Source organism: Coffea arabica, chromosome 6e (assembly GCF_036785885.1).
Source record: "Coffea arabica cultivar ET-39 chromosome 6e, Coffea Arabica ET-39 HiFi, whole genome shotgun sequence".
Lineage (NCBI taxonomy): Eukaryota > Viridiplantae > Streptophyta > Magnoliopsida > Gentianales > Rubiaceae > Coffea > Coffea arabica.
In genome coordinates, this window is record NC_092321.1 from 22,269,482 (window position 1) to 22,285,238 (window position 15,757).

At 33.4% G+C, this 15,757-nt stretch overlaps 1 protein-coding gene across 4 annotated transcripts; it reads left to right on the forward strand.

Moving 5' to 3' along the window:
• Nucleotides 1–4,634: 4,634 nt before the first annotated feature.
• LOC113696983 (stomatal closure-related actin-binding protein 3-like) lies at nt 4,635–14,891 on the forward strand. Of its 4 annotated transcripts, XM_072055630.1 has the most exons (14): nt 4,635–4,685; nt 4,864–4,955; nt 6,048–6,349; nt 6,636–6,764; nt 6,922–7,014; nt 7,328–7,468; nt 8,275–8,343; nt 9,354–9,437; nt 10,204–10,384; nt 10,832–10,948; nt 11,131–11,189; nt 12,496–12,630; nt 13,515–13,664; nt 14,654–14,891. In XM_072055630.1, the coding sequence occupies exons 3-14, from the start codon at nt 6,065–6,067 to the stop codon at nt 14,690–14,692; spliced, it is 1,482 nt and encodes a 493-aa protein (XP_071911731.1). In that variant the 5' UTR covers nt 4,635–4,685; nt 4,864–4,955; nt 6,048–6,064; the 3' UTR covers nt 14,693–14,891. The 4 variants fall into 4 exon arrangements, with proteins under 4 accessions (XP_071911731.1, XP_027072171.1, XP_027072172.1 ...); XM_027216370.2 differs by lacking the exon at nt 4,635–4,685 and having other exon boundaries at nt 4,704–4,955; XM_027216371.2 differs by lacking the exon at nt 4,635–4,685 and having other exon boundaries at nt 4,704–4,955; nt 6,053–6,349.
• The last annotated feature ends 866 nt before the right edge of the window (nt 14,892–15,757 follow it).

The window sequence follows — 15,757 nt, forward strand, 5'->3', positions numbered from 1 at the left end:
ATTATGATCGATACCATATTCTAAAGCAATTAGCAATACTGCAAAGAACTAAATGTGTACATGATTTATGCAAAACAACCACTTTTTTTGGCGCAAAAGAGATTTATAGTCTTACTCCTAGGAGGGAAAAAAAAAAGGGCAGGACTCATGAGTCAGATTAGAGCTAACTATTATGCCTATCAATTAAGCATGATCTTAAGATGCAAAACAACCGCTTTGACTAGAGGCGTCAAAATGGGTGACTTGGGTGGATTTGGGTTGGATAAAATGGGTAATGGGTATAAGTGAGTCAACCCATTTATACCCATTTAATTAGATGGATATAAATGGGTAAGTCAAAAAATGAATTGAGTAACCCAATGACCTATTTATAACCCATTTATTTTAACTTTTTGTAAACTCATTTAAATTCATTTTTGCAAACTAAGTTATCAATTTATACCACTCTTTGTACCCATCATTAGTTTTAAATACTTACTTATAATGCTCAATAAGCCTAATTACCAATTTTTTTCCATTTATACTCTATGTCGCAAAATTACATATTATTTAATAATTGAATAATAAGAATATAAGAATTTGAACTAAGTACTCTAAAAGTTAATATAAAAGCTTAATTCAAAAATTTTGAACCCCTAACATTTTTTTCATATATAAATTTAAAATTTCATTTTAGAAAGATAAGAAAAGAGATTAAAACTTATCATAAAGTGGTAATGCTAAAAAATGAACAAGTTAACAAACTAAGAGAAAATAAAATAATAAGATAAAACCAACAAATAATAATAATAATGAAACAAAAGTAGTTAACATCTTGACAAAATGAAAAATCTGAAAAAAAAAATAGGTGGGGGAATATAAGAGACTTGGGGGAAGAGAATTCTAAATGGGTTAATTGGGTTTGATGGGTTACCCAATAATACCCATTTATTAAATGAGTATTATTAGGTAACCCATTTATACTCATATATAAAAATTTAAGATACTCATACCCATTTATTCATGGACGGGTATGGGTAAATTTAGTTAAGTGGGTTGGTTTGCCACCTACAGCTTTGGCATCCATTAATGATGACTTTACCTTGACTGAGGTTCTTAACATATCTTTTCGAAAGAAGGCACAAAATAAAGGGCTCATTCACTAAGTACATATACGTATACATAAAAATAATACTCCATGTAAACATATTTAAATGTGTTTATACTCCCCATGATAATCAATTCTTGAGCACTTTTTAGCTTTCACACTTCTGATATGGAGATTGCCTCTTTTCTAGATTACGTGAAGACAACCTGAATTATACCATTAACCACACATCCTAATAAAGCTGCCTAGCTGGAATTGTTGATGATAACTTTTAATGTTTATCAGATTTTTTTTTTGAAACAGTAAAAGATTAGTTTTCCTACTTCTAATTTTCATAACCTGAATGATATTTGATGGGTTTTCCACATTGTACTCTAAGATCCACCATGGACAAATAATTGCAGCATGCTCGACTTCACGACGCAAACCGCTTCTTGGATCCCTTTTAAGGTGGCTGATGGAATGAAATGACTGGCAATCGAGTAGTCTGACATTAGAAATAATTTGTATAATGTTAAGTCTGTTCAAAATAATGATGAATAAATTCTTAATTGCCGATATATAAACCCAGATTTGTGGCACCCAATTAACATTTCAGGGTTAGGATAATATTAATCTGAATATAATATAATTTAGTTTGACATAATTTAAGGTTTGGTTACTAGAAAGTAATTACAAGAATTTTTTTGGGTAACTTTTTTCATTTCAATTGCTATTATTCATGGGTAGACTTTGGTCTATGAGTCCACTAGTAGACCATATAATTCATACAATAGTTATGTGATTTCTTTTTATATTATCATAAATCACTAACTACCACTTTTCTTATATTATCATGCCAATCTGACTATTATATATGTATGTATATATATATCACATGTCTACATATAGTAGACCTAGCCTATACATATTATTTTCACAGATTAATTTTTTCTACATCGATAGACGATAGTGTATATATATTATCAATTTTGGATGAATGACAATAATGTTAAAATTTGAATTTAAGATCTAACTTTTACACATATATCATGAATTCAATGGTGATAGTGTATACACTCTCAATGTACAGAAAATTTACTCTATTTTTGGATCTTGGGACAATTTCTTTGATATTTCATCCATACATATTGTTCGATAAAACATGTAAGACAAATGGGGATAAAACATCATTCTTGTATCCTTTAAATTATATGTTAGAGAAAATAATTTATTATTTAGTTCAACAATTTTCCCTATCAACTTTGACAAATTAATATTCTCATCTTTAACATGCAAAACATTATCAACTGAATATGGATACCCGCAACTATTTCCTCGTTACAAAACACATAACAAACAAAAAAAAAAGAAATCCCTCCCTTTAATTAAAGCAAAAAGTTAACTCAGTATCCTATCACCCTAGAACCTAGTAAATTTTTTCTTTTTCTTTTTCGTTTTCATTTAAAAAATGATAAAGATTCCTAAAATGAAGTAAAAAGCATAAAAGTGGATAAATTTTTGTTTGCTGAATAAAAATTTCTTCATTTTATACTACTTATAATCTTTTTTAACACGCTAATTTCTCATTCACACGTGACGTGCATTTAGATTGTAAGTGTAAAACGTTTTTTTTTTTTTTAAATCCTCTCATCCTTCCTCGCACTCTTCCCACTCTCAACTGGGAATTTGAACATTGAACTTGATTGCAAGAATGACTCTAAGAACCTGACCATTGCACCGATTTTAGTGGTTGTAAAAAAGCTTTTAATATTCTTTTCATTCTTCCTTTCTTTGACGTGGACAAATATCACGTGTCATCTCACGTGCGAAAACCCTCTTCTTGGAGGTGTCGAAATTATCGTTGTTGAAAGCGGTATGTCAGCAATGGAAGACAATAATCTATTTGGGTTGACGTAACCAGAAGTGGCATTTCCGTAGATACGTCTGTAACGGTGTCGGATTCCGTTAACCATAAATAACCGCAAAACACGGCCCGCCAAAATTGGTTAATGGTGTTTCGCACGCTCATCTCCTCACGCGCCATTCAACCCATCGATACTCGCGCGGAGTAGAGCTGTAAGTGGGACCCACAGGAGTCGCGAGTGGGGACAGCGCGTGGAGGCGGCAGGAGTCGCTTTTAACTATTGAACCGTGACTTTTTAACAGATTTACAATGATGAGTTGAGAGAATTTTCTCTGAATTGTTTCTTAGGACCATTACATATTCACATGACAATATGACATATGCAAATTTTGTTGCTATTTCCACTCCAAGGATATTTATATACACCCAAGTCTAAACAAAATGACATATAGAAATGTTGTGGCTAAACTCAAGATTTTGGAACTTAATTTGGAACAAAAATGTATGGGAGAATTTGAGGAAAAAAACTAATAGAGGATGGGAAATTAAGTAGTTTCAAAAATGAGATGAAATCAATTATTTAAGTAACATTTTGTCCTGAAAGACATATGACTTAAATGATATAAACAAACTAATAAATAATTCACTTTCTTGATTTTAGAGATTATCATGTTTGTGCCTATTGTTTAAGAATGTTGTAATTTAGAGTCATTTTTAATTTAGAGTTATTTTTAATAGGTGCACTTTTACTTTAATATGTCCGAATAGAACCTTTTAAGTACATCGAATTTCTCATTTATATTGAAGATGGATTTATGTGCATGTTTTGAATAAGGGTATCTCAAAGAACGAAGATAATTAATATGATCAATGCTATATTTGTAGCTTTATAAATTTCTAGATTGACAATGAAAAAAATGAAATCTTAAACTTGGTTTGAGAAAAAGCTTCACCACAAGTCATATTGATCGTAGACAATTACGATCTGAGTTTGAATTATGGATTATACATAACAAATTCTATTATTCAACGTAGAGTTTTTTGTGATGCAATGTATATTAGACAAAAAAAATTAGTTAAAAAATGGGTTAAAAAATGTGTTTAATTCATAATATAAAGATATTTTCCCAACAACAACTTGTCCAAATGCACATTTTTTTATTTACTTATTATATGTATTCACCGCTAAAGTAAATACATGATTTCTACTAATTATTTTTCTGAAGAACAAAGCAAAAAAGATCGTTGACAAATGCATGTTTAGTGTTTAGTACTCTATATTTATTATCTACCAACAAGGTCTAGATTGTAATTTTATTGAAGTTTTTATAGAAAATATATTGTAGTGATTTGATATATATATATCTACATATATGTATATATATGTATATATATATATATATATATATATATATATATATATATAAAGTAAAAAGTGATTAAAATATATGTTCACGGAAATGTAAAGATTTTTTTGATAGAAAATCTTTTTCAAACAAGGCCCGTGCAAGGTTACTTACCATGGGCCTAATTTACGTTTACTATAAAGCTTTTTATTTTGGGATTTGCTAAATGCACTTCCAAGAAGGTCAAATGTAAAACATCATTCTTGCCTACATGTCCCATATGTTTACATGAAGAAATGGATACAAGAAAAAAGAAAAGGGCAAAAAATGGGACTGGGAAACAAACATGAGAGAGATTAGTTTGGTCTGGTAAGAAGTCAGTCAGGCCAGTGAGGCCATCATCCAAGTGAGAAGCTTTTCCTTTTCACTTTGCTAGTAGTTTTTGCTTTTCAAAAAGCAGACAGATATCGCATCTCTGATTCTTCTTCTTCTTCTGCTCACCCCTTCTCACTTGTTTCCATCATCCCTTCTTTCTCTCTGTCTTTCTCTTTCTTTCTTTCTCTCTCTCTTTCTCTCTCCCACAGAGAACTCAGGCTGCTAACTCTGCATTGAAGAATAAACTAACATGTGCCATTTCTGAGACCAATATTCTCTCTGCATTGTCCAAGTTTGACTTGTAAGTACCACTCTTCTACTTCTCTACCCATTTTTCTTGGCTGAATTTCATCTGGGATGTGATTTTTTTTTGGTTTGTTTGGTGGAGAAATTCATCAGGGCTGGTGGGCTGTCAAGCATTTCTCTGTTTTTCTTTATGCATTTTTCCCTCAATTCTTTGGAGGGCCTGCTTGAAATTCTACACTTGGTTCAATTTAAGTTATTTTTGGAATTTATTTTTCTTTTTTTTTTGGGTTTTCTTGCTTGAGTTATGAAGCATGGGATCTTCTTTCCTCAATTGTGGTTTTGACTTATGCTTGCTTCACAGAGTCTCAATTCTTCACAGAAAGTCTCTCTGTTTACATGTGTCTATTCTGGTATCTTTGTTATCCATAAAAATTTTGCTGATCAATACTAGAATTAGTTTGTGAGTCTATGCTTGGAAATGCAGAATAGAAAAGGTAAAATTGCTACTACAAGTTAGCATTTCCTTGAGAGTATTGGAGAAAAGTATTTCTTTTTTTATGCCACTTATTATTCTTTAACAAGTACTATGTACTTTCATGTTCCCTTTCTTTATTCTTTTTTCCCCTTGTGATGGTTTTACTTAGGGGAGTTAGAAGGTGTTGTTCTTTTTTTACCTTTACCTTTACTTTTTTTCTATATTTTTTTCAAAGAATTGTTTTATCCTTCGAACTTTTTGTTATTCTTCTGTGTGAAGTCCTTCAAATTCATAGGTTTGGTTGTCCTCTCTTAAAATTTAGTAGGAATTAACATGCATCACTAAGATTATTCCTTTTTTCCTGTTTCTTATCTGGGTCCTCAGATGGTTAAATTGGTTGACTGTTGTTCAGTGATCAGTGATTTCTCAAATTCTGCTCTAACATTTGGTAAACAAGGATGAGGGTTTGGTAGTAAATAGAGAATATATGTACATCTCTGTGACTCAGTTTTTAATTTATCATAAAATTGACGTAAAGATGAAAAGGCAATTGCCTTGTTATTTACTGTTTGTTGTTTATGTAAATTTAGCCTACTCATTATCTAATTTTCCTTATCTTTGTTCTCTTCAGCTTCCTTTTTGATGAAATTGATTTGTGTTATGCTTGTCCAGAACAGGACACTGGAAACATGACGAGGATAAGTCCAGAATTTGGAGGCGAAGTGGAAATGCAGACAATTCGGTCACTGTCAGCTGACGTGAGCTTTGCTTGTGATCAATTTCCCAAATACAAATTAGGCCCTGATAATCAAGTTTTGGAGGAGATAGAGGAGAATGCCAAAGGCCCACCCTTGAAGGAGGTTATCTTGCAAGAAACTACAGAGCTAACAGAGCAGCACAAGCGTCTGTCTGTAAGAGACCTGGCTAGCAAATTTGACAAGAATTTGTCTGCCGCTGCTAAGTTGTCCAATGAGGTTGTAAATTTTTCCTTTTAGAGTTTGAATTGCTTTCTCCTGCTTTGTTCATTCCAATGGGAATATGAGATGCTAGAAAAAGTCATATGATTGCTTCTTCTTCACAAACATGAAAAACAAAAGGATAAAGATTAAAGACTTAATTACATGATGTAATTATAGATAAACCACCAATTTTTCCCTAGTTGATTTTTTGTCTCAGCTCCTTACTCCTGGAAAGAACCTATGCATCTGATGAGAAACATTCTTTCAGTTGATACATGTTCTAACCTTTTTGTGGAACCAGGCTAAACTTCGAGAAATCGCTTCGTTAGAGGGACATGTTCTTCTGAAGAAGCTTAGGGATGCATTGGAATTTTTGAAAGGCAGAATGGTTGGTCGAAACAAGGAAGACGTGGAAAAAGCAATTTCAATTGTCAGTATTTTACTAATTGAAAATATAAATGTTTTCTTGTTAGAAACTTAGTTTGACTCGAAGTGTTTCTGTCAGTTGTGTCACATATGCAAAGAAAATCAGTGCAATAAAAAAAATCATAAAACAGATACCTATTATCGGTTTTCAACTTTTGCAGGTGGAAGCTTTGGCAGTTAAGTTAACACAAAAGGAAGGGGAGTTAATACAGGAGAAATTTGAAGTGAAAAAGTTACTAAACTTTCTCAAACAGGTATGGTAATCAGTGTCAATGTACAAAAATATATTGCTGCAAGCTATATTAAATCAAGATCAATTATGTATTCTAGCTATTTTGTTGGTGAATCCCTTTTCTTGGTACTTTTGTGACATATTTGATACTCTCGTAATTATGAGAGGGTCCTTTCGGCCTGTTATTTAAATTTTACTTACTATGATCTTAACATCTGGATGTTTTATTTTCATTTTTGCATGTCAACATTGTCTCAATCAATGCTCCTTTTCTGTTTTTTTTTGGTCTGTCCTGCATTTGCTGTAAAATATTAAACCTTGTTTCTTTATTTCAGGCTTCAGAAGATGCTAAAAAGTTGGTTAATCAAGAAAGATCTTTTGCATGTGCTGAAATTGAGAGTGCTAGGGCAGTTGTCCAAAGAATTGGAGAGGCCCTTGAGGAACAAGAGCGTACTTGCCAAACTTCTGGGAAACAGGTACTTCAGGCATCTTTGTCGTTTTGCTGTGTTTTAATTGAATTTAAAAAGAATAATCAAGTTTAGGATTACAAAAGAATTAACTATCTACAACGTGGCTACTGCTTTTACTTGAATATGCTGTTTCACTTTGTATCTTCTTCTGTTTACTTTGACCTACTGATCCATGGTCCAAAGATGGATTATCTTTGGATTTTCCACTATGAAACATTGGAGTCATAATATTTTTGTTATTACATAATTCTTCAGATCTACAGAAAATGGGCTTGTTGTTTTAGAAATCTGTCCAAGTTTAAACTAAGTCAATTATTTTGCAGCCTATACCACAGGATATCTATTAACATTTTATGAGTTTTACAAAGAAATCATGTCAATATCGAGGCTGATGATCAAGATATCTTTTTGCTACCCAATGTCTGTGAGTTTGGAAATTTTCTACTCTTACCCACTTTCACCAAAAAGGTCCAAACCAGTCATTCTCATTCATAGTGTTATAGGAACTGTAAGGACCATTTTTTTCCTAGTTTTCTTTTCACTAGCATGACAGAAGGTTAATTAGGTGCAATACACCAGAATTATGTATTTTCAGTCCTCCTGGATCACCACATTTACTTTGAAATTAACAGTTGTGTCGAAGTAATTGTATGGGTTAATGTTTCTTTTAAGGTGATAATCTTGCTTATTGCCAAATCATAGTAACATAATTGGTAATATGCATTCAGATTTTTAATTCCTAGCCATGAAGAGCCAAAATTATTCTTTCAATGTCAATTGTACAAGAACTTACAATTTTGTTTGGCTGTTAGGAAATGGAGGAACTGATGGAGGAGGTCCAAGAAGCTAGAAGAATTAAACTAAAGCACCAGCCGAGCAAGGTTTGTTACTATTTTGTTCTGATATGCTTTTCTACATGGTCTTGTGGCATTTTTTAATTATATATCTGATTTTTCATGCATTTTATTCTTTGAGCTACCTGTTCTCCTTCAAGATTGACAAGTTTGGTTGCAGCATATTTCTATGATATAATAGTTAGCTGCTCAAGTCATTAAAAGAAAATAGTCCCGAAGTCCCATTAATGTTGTGAGACTAGCTATTTTTGGTGTCCCATTGAAATCTTACTTTCTGAGAATGTCAAAGTTTATCAACTTTCCAACCTTGCCCTTAGTAAGTAGCTTAGCAATTCAAACTTGTCCCAATTTTTAAACACAATAGTGAAGTGAGATAAAGATACAAAGTGAAAAGAATTTCTGAATGCCTAAGACATTGTGCCCACCTGCTGAAGTGACAACCTTAATCTCACCTTAGTAGTGAGGGAGTAGCTGTTTGGATGCAGTAAGCACAATAATGTATTTTGGACTTATGTAAATATCTCATCTATATCTGATGGAAGAACAGAATGAGTTTTTGGAGCAAAATAATTTGAGATCTAGCTTAATAGTGGTCCATAAATATGCTCTTTAGGGCAGCTTTAGTTGCAGCTTCGAAGCCTAGGTAGCCATTTCCTTGCTCTTTCAATGAGGGAGGCAAGCTAAACAAGGCCTACTTAACTGCAAAAGGTGAGCTGTGAATCCTGTCCCATCGGCTAACCTGATTTGTGAGAGTTGTTTTATGGACTTTAACCATAGGTCTTAGTTTCCAGCTGATATTACTGATTTTGTCAACATAATATGACAGCGAATTCTTGTGTATAGATGGCTGAGCTTCAGGTGATGATCAACTAGGCAAAGTAACTCTATTCATGATGTGCTTAATTTTTCTTTATTCGTTGTTTCTTAGATTATGCTCTTTATCATGATTTTTGTTTCTAAGTTTGAAATGTTGGAAAGTTTCCTGTTCTGAAGGTAAATTATCTATAAATAGTAATTGTGTTCTATCAATTTTGTAGGTGATGGACATGGAATATGAAGTCCGAGCACTAAGAATTGAAATCAGAGAGAAGTCCTCAATTTCATTTAACCTTCAAAAAGAGGTCAACTAGAATTTCTGGCTTCTTTTATGCTTTTTTCTCTTACAAATTGAACTGCAATTCTCTTCATTCAATTTTCTTGTGAGTTGTGTCACCATATGCTTGTCCCATGAAATGTTATGAAAATTTTCATTGTTTGAAGGCAAACTCAGGAGATATCTAATTATACTTCTACTTGTTAAGCTGACTGGAACTAGTTTCCACAACTTATCATTGGAGCCACTTATTTGCTGGATATATCCTGTTCCAACTTCTGTTTCACCCATAAATACCTATTCTGTTCCTCTTTACTCTATTTTGCTTGGTCCAATTTCAGCTCATGTTCGGTAATTCAAGCCACTCATCAGCTTATATAATGTTATAGTCTATTGTCCAGGCACGCTGTGATGAAAATGCCTCAGGAAGAATAGGTTTTTAGATGTTTATCACATTTAATGGTGTCCCATCATGAGATGTTTCGGGCTGTGTAGTCAACTATCAATTCCTCTTGTTCAAGTTCATCTGGCTCAGAAAGGATATCTCAACACCTATATTTCTATTGTGAATTTTTGTTGAATGAAAAAAAAAAAGACTGTTCAACCACTACCTACTATAACCATATTGAACATGAAAATCTAAAGTGGGAAGCTCAAGAATGAGACTATTCTGTGTTGTCCAAATGCTTTTCTTTGCTTTTGCTGCCCTCTGACTCCTCCCACTGAAATCAAAAATTTGTTTGCTCTTAAATGATAAAATAGATGTAAGAGACTTATGTCCTCATAATTTGCAGCTGCTAATGAACAAGAGAGCTGAGGAAAATAAATTCCTGCCATACGAGATAAGTGGATCTGAAACTTTAGGTTCGATATTACGAGTTCAACCCTGCTCAAATGAAGCTACTGAGCTTACAAAATGTTCAATCCAATGGTATCGTTTATCATCTGAGTGCAGCAGAAGAGAACCCATCTTAGGTAGTAATCTTTCTTAGTATGTTACTCTCAAATCCTGGTTTTGTGCATGCCAGTTGAAATGCATCTGGTTACATCCTGAGCAGTGGTTGAACCATCTCATTTTAGATGTTTGTGATGGATTTTTTTCTCCTTCATGGAAGCTCCTCATCTTAATGTTGCCTCCTGTTTTATATTTTTAGTGCATTGCTTTTGTTTCCTTTCATGCTCTTTAGTTATATACTTCCTAGTCTTCTTTCTCCATGTTTTATTCTTGAAAGATGCTTTTCTTTATGCATCTCTTTTCCATTTGAGAGATACTGGAAAACCTATTTGTTTGTCCTGTAGACTAGGTTATTGGTTTAATGATTAGCTCCTAATAAATGAAAACTAAAAATTCTGCTACTTAAAATGTTCTAATGATTCATTGTTGTCGCTTATAGTCTTGACAAGTTTGTTAATTGCTACCAGGTGCCAACAAATCTGTATATGCTCCAGAGCCAATTGATATTGGAAGAGTTTTGCAAGTGGATATAACTTCAAATGGCCAGACAGTTTCCGTGACAACTGCTGGTCCTATTGATCCTGGTTTGTATGCTGTGGATCAGATGTCAATCATTTCTCCTAACCATTTATAGACTCGAAAATTCTGTTCCCTATCTGTGCTTCCAGTTGTTTGCAATAATTAGCTCTCTATGTTTTTTTTTATTTTTAATCCCAGTGATCTTTTCATTTTTAAAAGCAAAGTCTTACTAAGCATTGTCCTACAGCTGCTGGACTGGAGAATTATGTTGAGACACTTTTGCGGAAGTCAAACTCTGAATTCCATGTATGTCCCATTATTTCTCATTTGACTTTCGGCTAATAAATGACTTTTATTGCTGCATAGCATTAAACTCTGTGGACAAAGTGTAATGCTTTACCCACACTTTCTACCTTGTGGCAACTTACTTTTTAGTTTAGGTGTGGAATAGCTTTCTAATGTACTAGTCATTGCGGGTTTTCTACTAGGTATATTTCTTTACAATCCATACATCACATGCTGTTACACTGAAATTGGATCTTTTCAGTCTTTATAAAAGATCATAAAGTAATCACAAGAACCAATATACTATTGGGATATCCACTGAGAAGAATACTTCTGTAATTCATTAATAGGTGGTATTATTCATCACCCATTATGCATTTCTACAAATATAGAGTCTTGGACCTGCATTTTGGAGCAGGTGGAAGAAAGAGTTCTCCAATTTTGAAAATGTTTTTCAATCAACATCTATACCATTCTCCTAGCAACTATGTAGAATTACAAAATTGTTATTCCTTTCATAATTAGTCTTGATTCACGTCTGTAGTTTACATGCACAGTGATTTTTCATGTTCAACTTCACTCTGTCTCATTAGCAAATGGGATTTTGAACAGCTACTGAGTTAGATGGAAACAAATCCATATTTAATCATTTATAATCTGGGATGTGTTTTTGCTTACCATGACTGGCAAAAAGGCTGCCCCACGATATTGTTAGCTTCCATTCTAGTGTATTTTCCAATTGATTCCTACACATCTCGTCGTTGAATTTGTACTGTGTTTCCTGTAATACCTGCTGCTGAAGTTTTTACCAGCAGAACCCATTCGACCATACTTGTACCACCTATTTCAAAATAGGAATTTGCTGTAACTTGCGGTTAGCTGAGTGGCAATATTTAACTTACAGTCATATTCCAACTTAAGTCAATTTAAGTCATGTGGCCTTTATCACTTGTTTTAAAGCTTAGTCAGATACCTGCAGTGGCTTAGGTAGTCATGCACACTGAAGAAAGTATATCTGGTGGGGTTGGATATCACCATTGTTGTGCAGGATTTTTCATGGCTTGGTCACACCAAAAAATATTTACACGAGAAATACCTTCTATACAACATTTAGAACTCAAAATTTGTTCATCAACTGCTAACTATTAGATTGACTGTTCTTCATTTCAAGACCTGTTTGTTTATTGAAATTTTCAATAATCAATTTTTCCGTTCTGGATATCCAGATATTAGTTCAATTTGTCCATTGTGGACATGAAACCTTATTATTTTATTTGTTATGGCTCTTATTCAGTCCAGATCTTAGTCAGTTCAATTTTTTTTGCAGGTTGTTGTCTCTCAAATGAATGGAAGGAACTATTCCTCGCATTCAACACATGCATTTCATATTGGAAAAATGAGGATGAAGCTTTGCAGAGGATGGATTACGAAGGCTAGAGATTCTTATTCTGGGTCGATGCAGGTACTAAACAGGGGAAATGCTCACATTCTTCTAAAAGTAAATAGGATGGAAACATGGAACAAATTAGCCAGCAGGCCTCCTATATTTTGTACATGATATTCCGTTATAGCTTGTCCTTTGACTGCAATTTCGACTCAGTTCCTACTTTTTCTCTGATAGCCTTGTTTAGTTCTCCTATATGCTCGAGTGCAACTTGGATTGTAGTTAGATGGTGTTTTCTGACTTTTATTTTCCAAGGATTTGGATATGAGTTCTGTTTTCTTCTTTCAACAGTCAGATCTTCCTTATGGATTGAAATTCATTGCAACTTGACTGGTTTGTTTTATATTATGTGTAACGTTGTTTTTACGTATCATTTGTCAATCTCATTATGGGGTCTGAGGTGTCAGATCCTACCAATTCTAGATGTTCATTTTGGAGACACAGATGATCCAATTTTGGCCTACAAAGCAACAAGAAAATTGTCTAACACAGTATTAGATGATATCCTGACAGACATGCTGAAATTTCCCTACTGAAACATGCTTTACTTCACAAAATTCTTAGATGTCAATTTAAGATACAACTTCTCTCTCTCTCTCTCTCTCTCTCTCTCTCTCTCTCTCTCTCGTATGCATTATTGAGGGAAACTGCAATACAGAGAGCTCTGTGCTTAATGCTACAGCAAAGATTCCCTTGAGTATTGTATTATTCTACCAATTATTGAGTAATTAGACATTGTTACCCACTGTCTACTTTCTGAAGTGTAATATATGAAAATCTTTTTCTTTTCTTGGTTCTCACTTCTCGGGAATAATTTCTCTCCAGCAATTCATCGCTTGGTTAATCTACAAGCTATAAGAACCGAGCAATGAATAATATCTTTTTTTCTTTTTCTGAATCAGCTATGCGGATTTAGAGGAGGAGGGAATTCTGCAGCCAAGTCCTTGTATTGGCAACCAAGGAAAGGACAAACCTTTGTTCTAGTGTTTGAATCTGAAAGAGAAAGAAATGGAGCGCTGATGCTTGCCAGGAAATATGCCCTTGATTCCAATGTAAGTAGCTTTATCCTTTCTTCACGGTTTTTCTTTAGCTACTAGGTCTTAACGAACTCAATCCCTTTGTCTAGTCCACAAAAGTTTAGCACCCATTGACTCGATTTTGGTTTCAATCTGTTCCTCTCTCTCTCTCTCTCTCTTATTACACATAATACTTCTTAAACACACGAGTGTGTTTGCTTTTCTCCTTTTCCAAGTACTATATTGCACACATTGAACGGGAACAGATTTGACCTTTAACGAGTTTCGACTCTTCAGAGATGTAATTTTCTAGGAATTAGTTTATGTGTATACTTAATCATCCATTGTGGAGTCGAATCTTTATGAAATATATTGCGACTCTATAGAAAGGTATAAGAAGCAGTCACTCGTTGCCATTCAAATTACAATAAGAGTATCTTTCATGAGATTCAAATGATCCAAATCATACAAGTAATGCTTTTCTACAATTAGTGTCATATTCTCAGAGCCTGTGAATTCTCTCACAGTTTGCATGGAGAGTTGAGGACCAAGGTACTCAGCACTACCTGTCACTAGTACTCTAGCTGATGCCTGCATCCTAGATCGTTCTGATGTATTATGCACATCAGTACCAAATAGATCAATCACATCTTTCCCAGTTGCCAACATACCAAGAACACTAAATGCTTCACAAATCAGAACCTTTTGCATATTACTCCGGGAGAGTAAATCAGTCTTCTTTCAACATGTCTTGAGTCTTGACTCTTTGTAGTGCTTGATTCAGCTCTTTGTCCATTAATGTAAAGAAAAATGCCGAAACCAAGAAACTGAGTTAATGCCAAATGAAGATTTGGTTTCTGTCATGTCTATAGCTTCATAGATACTAAAGTGATAATTCTGAATGGCAGGATTTGGTTTCTGTCAATGTCTATAGCTTCAAGAAACTGAGTTAATACCAAATCAAGATTTGGTTTCTGTCATGTCTATAGCTTCATCGATGCTAAAGTGACAATTCTGAATGGCAGGTCATGCTTGCTGGACCAGATGATGATGCTTTAGTGTAAAGTTTAACCAATTTCTAATTTTTCCACTAATGTGAGTAGCATGAGGCTTTCAAGTGTGATTATCTCCATTTTCTTGTTTGTTTGTATTGATTCCACTAATTAGTTACATCCACTCTAGGCAAGGTTTTTGTTAGCCTAATCATTGGTTGTAACAAAATCTGCTAATCATCAATGGTTTATTTCAGCTCATTGCCTACTATAGGAATGGTCTCATTTTCTCTTTTTTTTTTTTTTGACTTTTCTGTGTGTGGTAGGGACGGCTGAATGCCTATTATGGAGACCTTATTCAAGAGTCGCGAAATTCACGATTTTTTGCTCTCAACCACAAATGTTATTTTTCTTTAATTTCTATTTTCTAGATATGGCGAATCTAGTAAAATGACTGTTAATCTAATTCTCGAAGATGGTTTTTGAAAAAAAAAAAAAATTTATATAAGTTTGAAAGAATCTGAGAAATTGTATTTTTCTTTTTGTGATAAAAGACTTATTACCTATCACCTAGGTAAACAAAAAAAAAAAATCATGTGTCTAAATAATATTTACACATCATTTTTTTTATGCTTGTGCAGATTTCTACCTGTAATTTATTTATTTGGATAGCAATATCTTTGCAAATATTATTTTGTTTACATTATAAAGACATTTTTTAATCAATTTGGATAGCAATTATATTTCTCACAGTTTTCTAGTATCAATACTACGTAGTTTCAAATTTGCTCCCCTTAAATAAGAAATCAGAAAATAATTGATGTAATACTTCAACTGCATTTCCAAAACCTGCTCCACTATTTTGTCCCGTATTCGCTATGGGCATTTTCTATTGATATCAAAATCTATTCCGTTTCATACTCATCCAAAATAAAATTTATGCCAAGCATTGTTATTTGACTTGCTCTACCAATGTTTTGACATTTTAATTTATTTTATTTTTAACTCTAATTGAACTGAAATTACGTAGTTTTGACATTAATATCAAATTCAATGATATGTTGGCTATCAGGTCCTTTCGATTGCAAATTTTCAGGAGTCTCTTAGGCAAAAAAAAATTACTGTAATACTTTTTAG